Source organism: Mastigoproctus giganteus, chromosome 7, assembly GCF_048544385.1.
Source record: "Mastigoproctus giganteus isolate SK-2022 chromosome 7, ASM4854438v1, whole genome shotgun sequence".
In the NCBI taxonomy this organism is placed as follows: domain Eukaryota; kingdom Metazoa; phylum Arthropoda; class Arachnida; order Uropygi; family Thelyphonidae; genus Mastigoproctus; species Mastigoproctus giganteus.
In genome coordinates, this window is record NC_143581.1 from 200,830,945 (window position 1) to 200,849,180 (window position 18,236).

Sequence of the window (18,236 nt, forward strand, 5' to 3'; positions counted from 1 at the left end):
ATAAAAATAAATGGCGTACACTGATGCAATAATGCTGGTATGCCTTCTCTTCGCTAATAATGCAATTTTTGTGCCACAAAACAAGAAAAAAAAAACATAATTCAAAGTCACCTTTTAGGTTTGTAATTGAAAAACAAAATAGAATAGATCTTTTGTCCCGAGTGGAGTAACAAATCGAAGAATAAGAATTGGTACATTCCGGATGCAGGTGAACCCACAGATGTGATAAACACCTTCTGTTTTTTCTGTTTTCGAAGTCTTACGTGGTGTTAAGTGACACATTCACTCGTAGCTGCTCAAACACTAATTTCAATTTCTAATCACGCAAAACGAAACACAATCCATCACGAGGATTATAAATAAGGCCCCCTTTTTAGAGAACCCCCATTCTGTCTTTTCCTTTAGAACACTTGACGTATTGCGATGAAAACACCGTTGGTAGCAGCGTGTCTTACAGTTTGCTTGTTGGTCGCTGCTGGTAAGAAAACAGCTTTTTGAATTCTTTGAATTGAAAATTAATTTTAAGGGGAGCGATAAGATAAACAGTTCCACGTATTGTTTTAAGATTTTTTAATTGACAGCAAAAAATATTGAAATGATTATTATTAAGAAGTGTGCCTGATTTTTCATCAAAATATCCTCCACGAGATTTCATCTTTACATTGCACAAAACACAGACGGTCTAGATGATCCCATCAAAGCTCTATCGGGTTTAATTGGGGCCATTCGGATGGCTATGCCGTAATTTGCAATACCCCATCCTGTTGTTTAGTTGCTAGAAAGTTCCAGACAGCTTAGAGCTGTGCTTCTGATCGCCATCTTGTTGTAATATAAGATTTCTTCCACAAAGTCGAAGTCCAGAGGATATTACATTATGTTCAAGAATGTTTTATAGACTTATTTTCTTAAAATTCCTTCAATTTTGACGATGTCACCCACTCCAGAAAAGCAGAAGCAACCCCAGTTCATGATGGAACCACCACCTTGATTGATCGTCTCACATAAACTCTACACCTCAATCAAAAAATTTCAAATTTCAAAAACATACTGTGGATGGATTCATCCATCCACAGTATGTTTTCCTCCTTTCAAGTGGTCCAATATCGATAGCTCTTAGCCCAAATCTACCGTCTACTTTGATATTCCGGTTTTAATAAGGGTTTTCAGATTGCAACAAATCCACGAGGTCCTGATTGCTTAAGACGAAGTTTTACAATGGACGTTGACACGGGAGTTTCTCTGTTCCTATTGAACTGAGCTCGGATTTCAGGTGCAGTAAGTCGTGGATTGCATTTAGAAATCAGTGTTATGGTCTTCTCTTGTGCTTCCATTGTTACGCAAGGTCATCCTGATCGTGGTTTGTCCTTTAAACTGACAGTCTCCTTGAATCTTGGAATGGTAGTTTGTACTCCTTAAATTGAAGCACCTGTTTTTTTGCCAATAATTCTCATGGAATAAATTTCTTTATACAGAGTTATAATAACACTTCTTGGTTCAACACTCAGTTCCTTATTTCTTGCCATGTTTATCAGATACTCACAAAAGTTACACCAACCCTCTTTCTGAGTGATAGGTGTTTGAATTTATAAGTTTAAGCTCCTACTCCTCAATTTATATTATTGCAAAACACTCTAGAAGAATCATCTACAATCTTCTATAATAGTGGAACAATACTCCCACTTTCTAGAATCATCTGCAACGTTCAGGAATCATCCACAATGTTCTACCACATTTAGAACCCTTCTACACCTTTTTGGAATATTCTAGAATTTTTCTTAAGTATTATTTAACTTTTTTTGATTTTTATTCATAATATAAAACATTTTAAATGAAAATTAGTAAGAAAATTGGTTCTATTTTAATAAAAACTTTGAAAATTAAAGGAAAATTAAAAATGATTGCATATATTTAGGCAAGAATGCGTAAAGAAAAAGATGATTTTTTTTAAAAAACGTTAATGTGAAGAATACAAGTGAAAGCTTTATTTTACAAGAAAAGCAGTACAGGTACTAGAAATTTATTTTATATTCTCTAATAATTGAACTATGTGAAAGCAATATCACAATATAAATACACTGCTCAACAAAAGTAACAGAACACCTAGAAAACGTGTTGTAAACTTATGATCCCCTCCAACGAATAAACAGGCCTGACAGCAGTGTACTATGCTCGATATAAGGGTGTCTATAAGATTTTGGCAACAAATCCCATTCTTCCACCAGCGCAGACCTTAACTCACAAGTGACCAAGGATTTGGCAGTCGACGGGCAATGCAATGCGCAAGGACACGCACGTTCTATTGGAGTTAAGTCTAGTGATGGTGCTGGCCACAGCAGTCTTTGGATATCTTCAGTTTCAAGATATTCCTCCACCACTTGAGCTCGATGTGCAGTGGCGTTGTGCTGCATGAAAAGAAAATCTGGGTCAACCGCACCCCTAAAAAGTCGCACATAGGGTTCCAGGATCTGTTCTTGGTATCTCTGCGCAGTTACTGTACCCTATCAAAAACATGAAGAAGGATGCGACGTTGATCATTATCCAACTAATGATAGAACACCCCCTCCACCGTGTCCCTTTCTCTGATGTTGGAGGGATTGTACCACATTACTCGTTGTCTCCAAATGAATTTACGTCTAGGAGGAATTTTTATGGGCCTTTTTCATAACGTGGCTGAGTTAGTCTCAGGCGAGGGCAGGATGGTTTTTTCTCTCCCGGAATCTTGGTTTTTCATCCAGCAAACAGAAAATCGGCCTCAGACCACACGCAATTTACAGACAATATACACGTTGCAACATGGTCTTAGACTCCAATGCTTCTAAAACTCAACAACAACAACGTTTAGCCGCCTGATCAAAGTACTGCAGCCGATTAGACAATTGTTTTCTGCGTCTCATAGACACCACGTGAGAATGGCAGTTGCCTAGAAGACAGGCAGACGCTGTTGCTCATCTGGCATCTATTAAACGCCAAATAGAAATTAAATGTCTCATAATTCATAGTACTGTACTGTCTAAATGAAAACAGAAAATTCTGTATAATCAGTTTAGAGAATATTGGTAGTCGGGAAGATTTGATTTTATTTACAAATTAAAAAAGTGGCGTTTGTCAGACACCACAACGGACGATTAATTTCTTGCTGTTTATTTTTACCAGACGATCGAGATTCTTCTTTGGACCTCGTAAGTGTGTCTCTGAATACAGATGTTGATGGCTTAGATTCTCTGGTGCGGATAAGAAGAGAAGACGAAGGTCAAGGGCAGAAAGCGACAAAGAAAGGCACAGGGAAAGGGATCGGAAAAAAACGCGAAATGAGTGGTGGTAAAGGTCGGTATCGCGGAACCTGGAATACGAAAGGTGTAAAGGGTTCAAAAAAACACTGGGAAGAGTCGAGCGAAGAAATTTCGGAAGAGGACTAACCTACAAAGTAGGTGATGGATTGTAAATGTCATTTGGAATTCAGATTTATTCTAAACGTCAAATGATGTCCGCCGGTCATAGTGTAAAAACAGAAATAAAATCATTTTAAACATCAGGACTGCTCATTGAGATTACGAACACACAGTACATTTAACGCTAACCAGATCTCATTTACTGCAAGCTGACCGGGGGTTCGAATCCCATCAGGGCAGATAGAGATTTTGACTGATTTTTTTACAGTGGCCCAGTTAGTCGGTATCGTGAAAATCCATTGTTTTTCTTCCTTTAGGAACACAAGTTTTCATCTAGCAAAACAGCCAAGCATGCAACACGCACAATTTACATAATACACTGGACACCTCATAGTCTTAGTTACCTTAGGAGGAAAACAAAACAAAGACAACCAAAAAATTAAGGTAAGTTAAAGAACTGGAAATGCATAAACCTTTACTTTCTACTTTAGCTAACTTTTCTGTATTACAATAGTTGTTGGTGTAGGGATTTAGGAGCATCAGCAACTAAGGCCGTATTGTTCCGTGTATACTGTCTTAAATTGCATGTGTTCTGTGGCCGATTTTCTGTTTGCTGGACGAAAATCCCCAGTTTTTGGGAGAAAGACTATCTACTCTCTCGAGAGACCGACTAACTTGGCCACGTTGTTAAAAAGACCCATAAAAATTCTTCCCATTATGGACAGAACTCGAAATGAGGTCTTTTCCACCTGGTGTGGGGAGGACAGCGATCCTACCAACTGTGCTACCCACGAAGGCAACACGCCGGCTTCTGAGAACTGTGCATAAAATTCATGCGTCATCCCATACCATATTTCATAATGTTAACAAAATGTTTATTGGCGATTTTACTGTTAAACTTCCTTCACATGCATTAAAATGACCACACTATTTGCCAAAAGTAACCGGACAGCAGAATATTTTAAAGAATCGCGTTTAGTAAGGTTAAGATGGAACCTGTGGGCAGACCAGTGAAGCTTTCGCACGTCCACGCTTTCAAGCAAAGCCACTTTTGACACTTTTAGCGATATAATGTATAAGAGGTCAGTGACAGGAGGAATTTATGGGTTTTCTGTCTTTCCTTTTTTTCACAACATGGCACAACACGCGCAATTTGGATGACAATACACTAACACCTCATAGCCTTAGCTGTTTTGACACGATTTTACCATTTGTGAATTCACCTGCATCCAGAGTTGAATCAACGATTCCCTCAGTGCTTTCGAAACCGTTGGATAAAATAATAATAATAATAACTTTTTTCAAGGTTCTTTCTTCTCAAAACCTGCAAACCGATGACGTCAATTTATGCAGCTGTCTTTTGAAAGAAAGAAAAACGAAGGTACGTGTCCAAAACACGGATATCCTCCTCGTGATCGAGCACCGTGACAAAAACTGACTATTCGGAACTATAAGTGAAAAAAAATAATTAGATAAGTGTCACCTAATTAGAAGGGAGGGGTACAGCTGCCTGGCTTCATCATCCCCTCGATAAAAACGATTAAACCCAAAAACTGTTATTTTCTAAAGTTTTCGAAATTCTCTTAGGACTGTGACTCACTAGTTGGAACTGGTGCCTGTAGGAAAAACTGTGATTTCTAACAGCTCTAACTCTGAATACGTGTACAATATGAACCAAAAATCAGGACAGTTGATCATGGTCTTCTTGAGCAGTTTCCATATTTTTCGGTTTGGTTATTTTAGATTTGTCAAGGAGATTTGTCAATATACTGCGTCTATAAATTGCCGGTATCCTAAGGTCAGTTTCTTTGTTGTTAGGGATAAAAAACCAGAGTTTCTGCTGGAAAAATCATGGAACACTCTACTGAGACTTAATAACTGGAAATTTCGCTACGTGGCTGAGTTAGTCGATGCCAGGAGACGATTTTTCCACCTGGGAACTAGGTTTTTAGTCTAGCAAAACAGGCAAATCGATCACAAAACACGTTCAATTTACAGACATAATAAATACGGGTAGGTGAGGTAACTCTAGGGTGCCCTAATATGGCAGTTTTTTGTTTATTTGTTTGTTTGTTTGTTTTTTAATAACTGGGCCACCTTCCTAAAGGCTTTAAGCATCTTTTGGGGTAGTATTTTCCGTATGATATTTGGTGCAAAATTATTTTTCTGAGTTCATGTTGGACTATGGTACACCACAGACTGACATACGCAGCACCATTTTACAGTACTGCAAGGAAAAATGTTCTAAAATGTGAGGATTCCTTTCATAAATGAGAGAAAAAAAAATACCATCTTAAATCATACCTCCCAGAAATGCATGCTTACGTCACAAGGTCTTCAGATTATCATTGCATACACTCAGTGATCACTGAATTATGAACACCTACCTAATACTGTGTTGGGTCACCGTTCGCACGGATAATAGTCTCTGTTCACCTAGGCATTGACTCGACTAAGTTGGAAGTCAATCAAGGTGAGTGATATCTTCATTGTGTTTCTCGAACCATCGTGCACAGTGAGGACCCGATGACACGGCGCATTATCACCTTAGAAGATCCTGTTTCTGTCTAGGAAAAAAAAATGCAACATGGCAAGGTGCACATGGTCTCCTAGGAGCTGCCATTGGATCTCACCAATGAAACGTTCATATGCATCAATTGTCCTAGTTCTTGTCGGCAAAACGTGCCCCATATTACGCAACCACCGACACCTGTCAACATGAACTCGTGTTGCTTGCGCCACAAACGAAAACATCCCTTGGCACGTTCCATCAGATATTTGGACGCATCTGACTAGCACAGCCGTTCACAATCCTCCAGTGTCCTACCAGGCGTTGTCATTTGGGATGTTGTGCTTGCATTATTCATATTGTATTGCGATGCCAGCTGTTGCACAGTGACCGACCGTTGAGCCAGTACAACACGCTGCACCATTCGCTCACCACAAATATCCACCTTGCGTAATCTTTTAGAGTTCTGTCGGTGGGAGATGGTTTGGCCCGTTATACCATGCCATTCTTTGTATAGTTTAACCACAGTGGACGGTGAGCAACCGACAAGACGTGCCGTTTCCGGTATGGAAGCACCCGATGCACGAGCTCCCACGGTCATACCCTTTTGAAATTCCGTAATACCTTTTCTACATCCCATAACTGCTACTTTATCACTTTTACTTGCACGACGGATGCAAATTTCCACTGCTCTTGTGTACCAAACTTTTTGGGTTTTTGTTCTGTACGCGGCATAGTGCATTATGGATGAAGTGGTCATAATTCAATGAAGACTCAGTGTAAATTTACATGGTTGCCATCATCGAAATGTATAATTGTCTAAAAAAATCGATAACTATGTTCAGCTACGTTTACTTGTGACAATGCAGTGTACATCAGTACAAATTATGATCCGAATAGCGACACAAGGGGAAAACATTTAATTTGAAAGTGTCTGCAATTCTGCCCAGACACGATAGGAGGGAGTATATGATGAGAGCCTAGTCGATCAATTCAGCCCTGGAAAGATTGTGCAAGGCTCAAGGGGTAGAATTTTTCTCAGCCTGGTCTGTGCTTGTTAACAGGAGAGACTGCTTCTACAGGGATGGGATACACTTAAATAGAAAGGGTGCAAGAATGTTTGCTGATGCTATCGAGGCAGTGTTAGGTGGGTCGGAAAACTGCTAGCTTGGGGGGAGACAAAGACCAATAGATTGACAGTAGCCACTGGCAGAGGTGAAAGAGATTCTTGCACTGCTTCTATTAGAATGAGCAGAAGCCTGAAAAACAAGATGCATGGTATTTCAGAGACTGCTGGGAGCCATTGCGGTACAAGTAAACACATGGGTTGTGTTAGGGTAGCTAAGAATAGAAACAGCTGCAGGTATACTTGCGTGTACACCAATGCTAGGAGTTTAGTAAATAAATTTGATGAATTTGAGGTTTTGCTCAAAACATCGAAGGCAGATATTGTTGGGATATCAGAGACGTGGTGTCACACAGATATAAGGGATGCGGAACTGCAATTTGGGGAGTACAACGTCTACAGAAAGGATAGACAGGATAGGAAGGGAGGAGGGGTTATGCTATTAGTTAAGAAACACAAAATCCAAGGAAGTGAAGCCAGTCAACATCGCTGGACAGTGCAGTATCGAGTCAGTTTGGTGTGACATAAGCATTGGGAGATCAAAATTGAGAGTAGGAGTGTGCTATAGGCCTAACGACTCTGATGAGTATAATAAGGAACTGTACAGGGAAATAGAGTGGGCCAGTAAATCAGAGAGTCTTATAATGGGGGATTTTAATTTCCCAGATATTGACTGGAATTTGGGGGCTGGTTACTCACACACTAGCAGGACATATTACGTTCTTAGCGTTTTTTCACCAACCTTTCATGGAGTAAAATAAAATTAAAATAAAATAAAACAAAACAAATCTTGATAACTATATTTACAATAACCTGTATTTACAAAATTAATATACGTATTACAATATTAAAAGTATTAAAACACAAGATTAAAATGCATTAAAATATACTAAGTTAAAAGCGATAAAATCCCGTAGCTTTCAAAGGCTCCAGCCTTCTTCTTCAGCAGTACTCTCTATTATTCAGTACACCTTTAAATATCAGCAGGGTAATGGTAGGCATCACATGTTTCCATTCTCACGTGTTCCGCTCTCTTGCATTGTGGAACCGGAAGTGGCTCGAACGGAAGTCGTACGGAACCGTTCATCCTTTTTTAGGATAATAGTCTCTAAAAGGGGGTGAATCCGTACACCCCTATCCCTATTAATGTTGGTTGTAGAGCTGATCCGCAAACTCTCGAGCCACTTACGGTCCCAGAACCTATGCGCCCGATCGGTGATAGTGGCATCGTCTGGGGAGATCTGGTGCTGCGTCTCCCAAAAATGTTCGGCCACGGCGGACTTGTCATATTCCGCATTTCTTATTGCTTTTTTGTGTTCCCCCAGACGATCTTTGAGACGACGTTTTGTCTCCCCTACATAACATTCCCCACATTTAGTAAGATCCGCCGTGACACGTTCATACTCTGCTTTCCTATCATCGGAGTTACTGCAATGTGATTTCGCTCTATTAATTAGCGTTCTTATCACACTGTTCCTGTGATGGCTGGTCAGGGCTGAATTATAATGCGTATATTGCCCTTTACACATCGTTTTTCTAAAGACTTTTGTCTTTAACTGCTGGTCTTCCCTACAGACCAACACATCCAGGAACGGCAGAACTCCTCCATCTTCAACTTCCGATGTAAATTGTATGAATTGGGAGAAGCCATTTAAGATATTCAACACGTGATCTTCACTCCCCTTCCGAACAAATGTAAACGTATCATTCACATACCTTTTTCAGGGGTGCATAGGGAGAACACTAGCATTAAATATTCTGGTCTCGAGCTCCTCCATAGCTAGATTTGCTATAATTGCGCTAATGGGGGAGCCCATAGCTGTACCATTAACCTGCTTATATATAATGTTATCAAAAACCATAGTGTTACTTGAGAGGCACAATTCTATACCCTTCCTAATATCTTCTGGATTAAGTTGCGTCCTAGTATTTAGGGTAGTATCCCTCTGTAAAACTATGTTTGCACACCACACTCCATGGTCAATAGGAATACAAGTGAATAACAATTTTACATCAAATGATATCATAATTTCATCCTCTTCTATACGCTGGCTCCTAATAAAGTGCACAAATTCTTTACTATCCTTGATACTATATTCAGAGAGTCCTACTTGTGGAGACAATAGTTTGGCTAGGAAACCCGAAAGTGCATACGTCGGACTACCTATAAATGAGACTATGGATCTGAGTGGCACGTCTACTTTGTGGATTTTGGGTAAGCCATAAAACCTTGGCATTTGGCTACCTGTAGCATGTAGTGTCCAATATTGTTCTTCTTAAATGGCTTCTCCCAATTCATACAATTTACATCGGAAGTTGAAGATGGAGGAGTTCTGCCGTTCCTGGATGTGTTGGTCTGTAGGGAAGACCAGCAGTTAAAGACAAAAGTCTTTAGAAAAACGATGTGTAAAGGGCAATATACGCATTATAATTCAGCCCTGACCAGCCATCACAGGAACAGTGTGATAAGAACGCTAATTAATAGAGCGAAATCACATTGCAGTAACTCCGATGATAGGAAAGCAGAGTATGAACGTGTCACGGCGGATCTTACTAAATGTGGGGAATGTTATGTAGGGGAGACAAAACGTCGTCTCAAAGATCGTCTGGGGGAACACAAAAAAGCAATAAGAAATGCGGAATATGACAAGTCCGCCGTGGCCGAACATTTTTGGGAGACGCAGCACCAGATCTCCCCAGACGATGCCACTATCACCGATCGGGCGCATAGGTTCTGGGACCGTAAGTGGCTCGAGAGTTTGCGGATCAGCTCTACAACCAACATTAATAGGGATAGGGGTGTACGGATTCACCCCCTTTTAGAGACTATTATCCTAAAAAAGGATGAGCGGTTCCGTACGACTTCCGTTCGAGCCACTTCCGGTTCCACAATGCAAGAGAGCGGAACACGTGAGAATGGAAACATGTGATGCCTACCATTACCCTGCTGATATTTAAAGGTGTACTGAATAATAGAGAGTACTGCTGAAGAAGAAGGCTGGAGCCTTTGAAAGCTACGGGATTTTATCGCTTTTAACTTAGTATATTTTAATGCATTTTAATCTTGTGTTTTAATACTTTTAATATTGTAATACGTATATTAATTTTGTAAATACAGGTTATTGTAAATATAGTTATCAAGATTTGTTTTGTTTTATTTTATTTTAATTTTATTTTACTTCATGAAAGGTTGGTGAAAAAACGCTAAGAACGTAGTATGAATATACCCAACCTCAGAGGCCTATTTGAGGAGTCACTAGCAGGACTTTTGTGGATTTATTGGATGATTGTTTTCTACATCAGCATGTTTGGGAGGCAACAAGAGGGAGCAATACTCTTGATCTGATTATCAGCAGTGATTCTTCATGCATTAAGAATCTGCAGATAGAGGAACCACTAGGTGGCAGTGATCACAGTGTGCTGAAGTGGGATTTACTCAAAGAGGTAACTACCATTAGGGGTAAAGGGAAGGGTTATTGCTTTCGTAAAGGCGACTACGATGGACTGAGACAGTATTTAAATTCTATACAGTGGGACCAACAAACAGCAAACTCAAAATGGGTTGCATTCAAAGAACTTATCTTGGAAGCTACTAGGCTTTACATACAAACTAAGAAATATTGTTCAAGGTCTAAATGGATGTCAGATGAACTAATGAGGCATATGGCAGAGAAGAAAAATGCATGGGATACATATAAATTAACACGTGACACAGAAGCCTATGATAGATACAAGTTGATCTGTAACCAAGTTACAAAGGAGGTTAGGCAGGCGAAGGCAGATTACGAGAGATCCTTGGCAAGGGATGCGAAGAAAAACAGCAAAGAGTTCTTTACTTATGTAAACTCTAGAAGGAAGGGGATGAATCAGATTGGTCCACTTGAGATCGATGGGTCAACTGTTGATGATCCTGCTCAGGTAGCTAACAAACTAAATGAATATTTTGCATCGACATTCACACATGAGGAGTTATTCAGCAAGGAGAATGCCAGAAGTGAGTTAAACTCTGGCAGTAAGCTACAGAATCTTGAAATAACTGGGAGTAAAGTGGAGGAGAAACTGTTGAAGATAAACACAAGATAGGCACTCGGGGTGGATGGGATCTATCCAGTTATATTAAAAGAGGCAGCAAAGGAAGTATGCAAACCCCTAGCCATAATTATGAGAGCTTCCTTGGACTCAGGGGAGGTACCCATGGACTGGAGATGTGCAAATGTGACCCCAATTCACAAAGGAGGATCAAAGGCTGACACAAGTAATTATAGACCTGTGAGCTTAACTTCTGTTCCAGGAAAATTAATGGAGGCACTGGTTAAAGAAGCACTGCAGGATCATTTAGACAAGACTTCAGTTAAAGCTAGGACACAGCATGGTTTTGTTAAGGGGAAGTCTTGCCTGGCCAATTTGATTGGATACTATGATGCAGTCACAAAAGAACTGGATGCAGGGAATAACTTTGATATTATATACTTGGATCTTAGAAAGGCTTTTGATACTGTTGCACATGGAAGACTGCTGCACAAATTGGAGCAGTGTGACATTGGAGGCAAATTGCTGCTGTGGATAAAGGGGTGGCTGAGGGGGAGAAGACAGAGAATGGTAATCAATGGACACTGCTCGTCGTGGACTAATGTTATTAGTGGAGTCCCTCAGGGCTCAGTGTTCGGTCCATTATTGTTTTCTGTATTCATAAATGATATTGATGATGGTATATCAAGCTTAATGTCGAAGTTTGCAGACGATACAAAGGTAGGCAGGGTTGTCAAGGACACTACTGACATTATGCTGCTGCAACAGGATCTGGAAAGGTTGAGCAGATGGGCTGAGAGGCGGCAAATGAAGTTTAACATTGACAAATGTAAAGTACTACACATGGGAAACAGCAACCCCAGAGCAACGAATCAACTCTGTGGTACTACACTGACAGTGGTAGAGAATGAAAGGGACCTGGGGGTGGTTGTGCAGGCAGATAAGAAGTTTTCTGAGCAGTGCAGACGGGCTGCAAGAGTAGCTCATGGTGTATTGTCAATGATATATAGGAATTTTTCTAGCAGGGATAAGGAGGTGATTATTTCCTTGTATAAGGCAATGGTCAGGCCACACCTAGAGTACTGTATACAGGTCTGGAGGCCTCATTTCAAGAAGGATGTAGAGCTGCTGGAACGAGTACAGAGAAGGGCAACAAGATTAGTGAATGGAACAAAGGGGTGCTCTTACGAAGAAAGGCTTAAGTTTTGCAAATTACAGTGTCTGGAGACTAGGCACCAGCGAGGTGATCTGATAGAGGTGTATAAAGCATTGAATGGTTTGAGCATGCTCAATGCTGATGAAATTCGTCCTCTCGCTCAGAATAATCACCTGAGAGAGCATAAATTCAAATTGAGGAAAGACAGATGTAGGATAGATGTGCGGAAATTTGCCTTTAGCCAGCGGGTGGTTGGTAGGTGGAACAGACTTCCATCCCTTGTCGTGGAAGTTGATAGCCTAAATAAGTTTAAGGCTCAGCTGGACAGGTATTTTGAACGAACAGAGGGGTGAAGTGGAAGTGGGGTTTTTTTTTTTTTTTTTTTTGGCTGATGCTGCATAAGCTTGCTTTCTTGCATCAAATGCCTCTACTAATGCTAATGCTAACATCGTCTTCGGGAATCAAGAAGGTAGTGAACACCAACTTGATAAACATTGATCCATGTGACTTCAACACGTGACATCATAATCAAACTGCGTTTGATGGGTGGCAGATCTAGTGTATGTGCAGGTCATGGCAGCATGCCCACATCAAGTAGTCACTGTCAGGATGTGAGAGCCTATTGGGTGGACATTGGATTGGTTTCTCGTAGTCCACTGATAACCGTTCTCCCTGACACAGGTATCCACCGTTTAACCCGTGACATTCACATGCTTTTTAAATTACCTTCTTCTTACGTCGACATGGTAACAGACACATTATTGGACGCTTCATGGCACCGACCAGCTTGTCGTATTAATCGTTTACGTCCATGTAGGTCACATGCACTTAAATTTTCTCTTAAAACTGCTTATTATTTCTGGGTGGCACAATTTCCTGACATGCAGTGTATAAAATGGAACAGGAATTTTAACGAAACATAAATGAAGAAACATCTTTTCTTTCAAAACTGTTGGTGATCAGATACATTTTATAAAACATCTTGCCGTTTCTGTAGATTAAGGATTAAGCAACGTGGAAAAAAAAAAAGAAAGTTGAAATTATGAACAAAATTTTTGTGTTTTTATGAAAAAAAAGGAAATAGTGTAGTTGATTGGACTTTGACTTTTTCTAATTCCATTTATTAACTAGATTTAAAAAAAAAAAACGGATTTAACAGTGATGGACAATTTACTCAGGGGTACAAATACTTCAAAGAGTGAATGGAGATTGATGCTTTAAATAATTTTATTGATTCTATTACTGAATCATTGATACAAATCGCAATTTGATATTTTATAAATATTACATTGCATTTAGAAATGATTTACTATTTGCCTTTGTCAAATTTCTCATGATTCTCCAGCACTTTTCTCTTCTTTATCTTTTTTCTTTCCATCTTTTTCTTTCTTTCCCTTCTTTTCTTTGCCTTTCTCTTTTGTTTTGCCATCATCTTCCTCTTTCTCTCCATCCGCTCTTCTTAAGCGTACAGCTGACTCCAGTCCATCGTTATCCCCCTCCATAAAGGCACTCATGAGGTCCCAGGAATCGTCATCTTGTTCTGCTGTTAAAAAAAAAACAAAATAAAAGATTAGAAGTGAAAAATTTACACAACGGTTATCTACTTAATGTAAAAGACTCCGTGGTTTAATTAATAATGGAAACGTTCTTGGGGAAGAATCTCCTCATAGCTTGAAGGAATAATTTTCCTTCTAACACTCAATTAACCAATGCTAGAAGAAAGTAGCAGAGTTTACGTTACTTTTCGGTCTTTTCAAGAGAAAAGCGAGCAGATAAAGATTAAAATTGTGATACAAAAATGGATTCGGTTTTAAAAATCGTTGTTGTGGACGAAATTATTCAATTTTTAGTTCATGAATTCGAGCTCAGTTTTTAAGAAGTTGATTTTTAAGATAGTTGGACTTCTGGTGGAATAAAATACTGTACATATAGAGTATATTAAAAGTACTGTTCACGTACTGTCATTTAATGTTTTAAGAGATAGACTGTCTTACACTGTTTTTCTTTATTGTAAAGTATTTCCTTCTAGTCTCATTTCTAACAAAGACTAATTTTACATTTTTCAGTTTTGACTCGACAAATATAAATATCTCCTTTCGAGCATCTTTAAAACAGAGAAATACAAGAATCGAATACAATATTGTACAGAGATAGAAAGAACTTTTTAAATCTGATCGTACAGTCCAGCCAGAAGGAATAATTTTATTTGATTCTTTGGATGAAAAACCTTGCACGCAAACCATCTGGTTGATTCTCTTTATCAAACCTTAATAAAAAAAGTTTAGTTATTTAAGAATATTAAAGAATATTTTCTTACCAGCAACCACCGTTGCGATCACCAAGCACGTAGCGAGAAACGCTGCAACCACCCAGGTTTTCATGGCTCAAGATGTCTTCAAAGTTCCTAGAAGAGAAGTGATGTGTGTCTGAAGAAAATGGTCCAATATATACAATGTGCTCCATTGTGTTGTGTTTCAAATCGCGCATGCCTAGATTATGTTCAGCATTCGTCTTTGAAATTGCATTTGGTGTTTGAGCAACTACAATCGCAAAACATGCGACCTATTGTCACGTACATCCAGATTTTCGTGCAGTTCAGAAAATGTTTTTTTTTTCCCTTTCTGGGACCCTCCTTCTTCTCAATATCGTACAGTCTCTGACGTTGCTGACTGCTAGATTTGTACAGCAGTCTGTGGTCCAGCGAAGAATCACAAAGACGGTTTATTTTGAAATACTGCAGCTGTTTTTCAAATCGGTGTTTTCGTTTGAAGCTAACAGAACTAAGGAAATGAGTTTTATACGGTGATGCAACTGTTATTTGCAATAATCCGACACTTAGGAGATACTCCAAAGAGTTGGAGTTTCCTGACGTTATGTTTGGTGTAACTATTAAACAGAAGAGGGAGTGCATTTGGAAATGCAGTGAGAAGATTAGAAGTTGTAAACACGCCTCTTGTTTTATGAAACAAAGGTTTTATAAGAGAATTCCTGCGTAGAAGACGTACGAGGAAATCATCATCTCTGGCGATTCCATTTAATTATTTAAATCTTCCCAATAAAATATCTAATGATTTTGTTTAGAGGCGCGTAAAGAAAATTCTTTAATCTTGGTTACCCGTCCCAAAGTAATGACTTTTTTATTAGAGAGAATCTAAGTAAAGTTTTAATAGCAGAAGTGGCCCAACTTAATAAAGCTGAGCGCAAATAACTAACTTTCAAAGGCCTGAGAGCCAAACAAGATCTTCAAAAGAATGAGTGTCTCATTTATAAACGCATTTATACTCGCTAGCCAAAATATTAGAAACCTTTATTCAATATCTAGTAGGGCCAATGTTTGTAAGAATTACACCCCTTCACGTGGTGGCATTGATTCCACTAGGTGTGTGGAGGAGTGTAGCTCCAGATTTGACCATTCTTCCATAACAATATTTGTCAGTTGCTGTATTGTGGTCGGTAGAGAACTGCGATGCCAAACTGCACTTTCCAACATATCTCAGACATTGTCGATTGGATTCAGTCTCGAGAATCAGACAGCCAGGGCAGTTGTTTAAAATATTGGGAATGTTTCTCGAACCATTCGGATATAATTTTTTCACGGCGGATTGGGTTGTTGTCTTGGAAGAATCCATTGTAATCTTGGTAAAAATAAAGCAGTGTAGAAGGAAGTTAGTCTGCTACCCTAGAAAGATAGTCAATTGGAGATAACAGGACCTTCGAACAGTATGAGGGGACCCTCTCCGTACCATGAGAATGTACCAAAGTCTGGACTTTTTCAGTGATGACTTTTTCTCAACTTTTTTGCCACTTTTTCACCGCCTTCACCGCCATTATCTAAAATTATTTAATTGTTATTAAGTATTGATTATATTTGTACCTGATACCACTGCCAGCAATTTGGTTGGTATGAGCGAGAGTGTGAATGAGCGGATTCATAACGGTTCATACCACATTTCACCCAACCATTGGTGCATTCGGAACTCCTCAGACTATAAGATGTCCTCCTCATTATTGGATTGACTAAGAACCCCAGTAGAGCATAAAGTATTTACCTGATACCAAGGAACTTTTGACAGCTTGTATTTTTTTTTTTTTTTTTTATGTGAACCCCAAACACGAGAGGTATTAGAACCTATAGTACTTAGTACCGTGCTTGGGTTGGAGGTTGAGAAGACGAAAGAAGATATTTGTTGACACTGGACTTGAACTTCTGTAGATTGTAATTTTCAGGAAATACGTATGAAGGAAGGTTGTTCCAGAAAACAGCAGTTGAATGAATAAAGGAGGAAGATGAAAAGTTGGTTCTGTGGGTTTGAAGTTGGACAGTAAATGGATGTTGGCTGGTGGCTACAGGTGTTTGGACTGTTTTGAAAGAGAGAGCGGAAATTAGAGAGGAGTCATTAATTAACCTAACTGCCCTCTTCTGAATGGAATCAAGAAGCCTGAGAGAGGTTTTGGGGGCACCACCCCAGTTGTGGGAACAATATTCCATGGCAGGGCGAATTTGAGATTTATATAGAGTGAACAGCTGTTTGGAAGAAAAGTAACGCCGAGAGCGAAAGAGAAAACCAAGTTTTTTAGATGCGAGAGCAAGCAATATTTGTAATGTGCTTTTGCCAAGAGAGATTAGAAGTCAGGGTAATCCTCAAAAGAGATATATCATCTTGCCTAGAAATCGGAGTGTCACTAAAGATAAGCATAGGAGCAGAAGAATCCTTTTTGCGAGATATAAGACAAGACTGAGTTTTAGAAGGGTTGAAATCAACTAAGTTGTCTTTGCCCCACTGGAGAATTACCTGAAGATCGGTATTTAAGGAATAGGTAGCAGAGTTTCGAGAAGTTGAAGCTGAATGAGCAGGACAAGGTTTCTAAAAATGGAAAGTGGAATGCAATGTGCTATCATCGGCAAAACTATGGATAGGATTTCTGATCAATGAAAGAAGGTCATTAATATACAAGAGGAAAAGAGTGGGAAAAAGAACTGAACCTTGGGGCACACCGGCATTAGTGGAGAAGTTAGAAGACAGAGAGCCATCTACCATCACCCTCAGTGAGCGATCAGAGAGAAAACTGGATAACCAATTACTAAAAACAGTTGGCAAACCATAAGATGGAAGCTTGTTTAGAAGACCTTTATGCCAAACACGATCAAAAGCCTTTGAGAAGTCAAGAGCAACTACCTGTGTTTCACCCAACCTTTCCATTGAATTAGTCCATAAATGGGTAACATAAGCCAGAATATTACCAGTGGATCGACATTGACGGAATCCATACTGGCGATCCTTGATCAGATGGAAGGTTTCTAGGTAGTTTAAGAGTTGGCGGTTAATTGATTTCTCCATTACTTTAGAAAGAGTAGAAGTAATTGCAATGGGACGATAATTGGATGGGAGGGATTTGTCACCCTTTTTAGGAACTGGCTGGATATGAGCAAATTTCCAAGCAGAAGGAAAAACACCTTTGGAATAAGAAAGTGAAAAAAGGCGGCAAAGAATAGGAGTAAGTTCAGGAGCACAGGTTTTGAGAACAAGTGGAGAAAGACCATCAGGACCTGGAGCTTTCTTAGCATCGAGATTCATCAAAATCCTTCTGATATCCTTTTGACGGAAGACCACAGGAGGCATTGAATGGAATGTGTTGGGAATCGTGGGAGGTGTTTTATTTTACCAAGATCATCAATACATGAGCTGGAAGAAAAATGGGATGCTAGCAGGTCAGCTTTCTCCTTGGCTGAAGTGACAACAGAACCATCTGGTTTGAACAGAGGTGGGAGCAGAGATGGGCAAAAGTTGCGGCCAATAGCTTTGGCAAGAGACCAGAATGCTCGGCTACCATTAGGGCATGAAGCAAATTTTCTACTCTTAGCCTGTTCAAACTCTAGTTTGGACTGATTAATAACTGCTTTACAATTGTTGCGAGCTTTGGTGTAGGCAGAAAATGAAACTGATGAATTAGAAACAAGCCAATTACGATATCCAACATTCTTCTCTTGAACAGCCTTAGCACATTTATTGGAAAACCAAGGTTTAG

The 18,236-nt window shown here is 39.5% G+C and overlaps 1 protein-coding gene and 1 long non-coding RNA gene across 2 annotated transcripts; one reads left to right on the top strand and one right to left on the bottom strand.

Moving 5' to 3' along the window:
- The first annotated feature begins 386 nt into the window (after window positions 1-386).
- Window positions 387-3,480, top strand: LOC150083566 (uncharacterized). The gene is made up of 2 exons (XM_090377365.1): window positions 387-478; window positions 3,154-3,480. The coding sequence occupies exons 1-2, from the start codon at window positions 424-426 to the stop codon at window positions 3,414-3,416; spliced, it is 318 nt and encodes a 105-aa protein (XP_090233491.1). The 5' UTR covers window positions 387-423; the 3' UTR covers window positions 3,417-3,480.
- Window positions 3,481-13,499: 10,019 nt separating this feature from the next.
- On the bottom strand, window positions 13,500-14,629 carry LOC150083567 (uncharacterized). Its single transcript, XR_016547178.1, has 2 exons — window positions 14,527-14,629; window positions 13,500-13,752 (listed from the first exon to the last, which is right to left on the bottom strand). It is a non-coding gene; the product is annotated as an uncharacterized LOC150083567 (long non-coding RNA).
- Window positions 14,630-18,236: the final 3,607 nt, after the last annotated feature.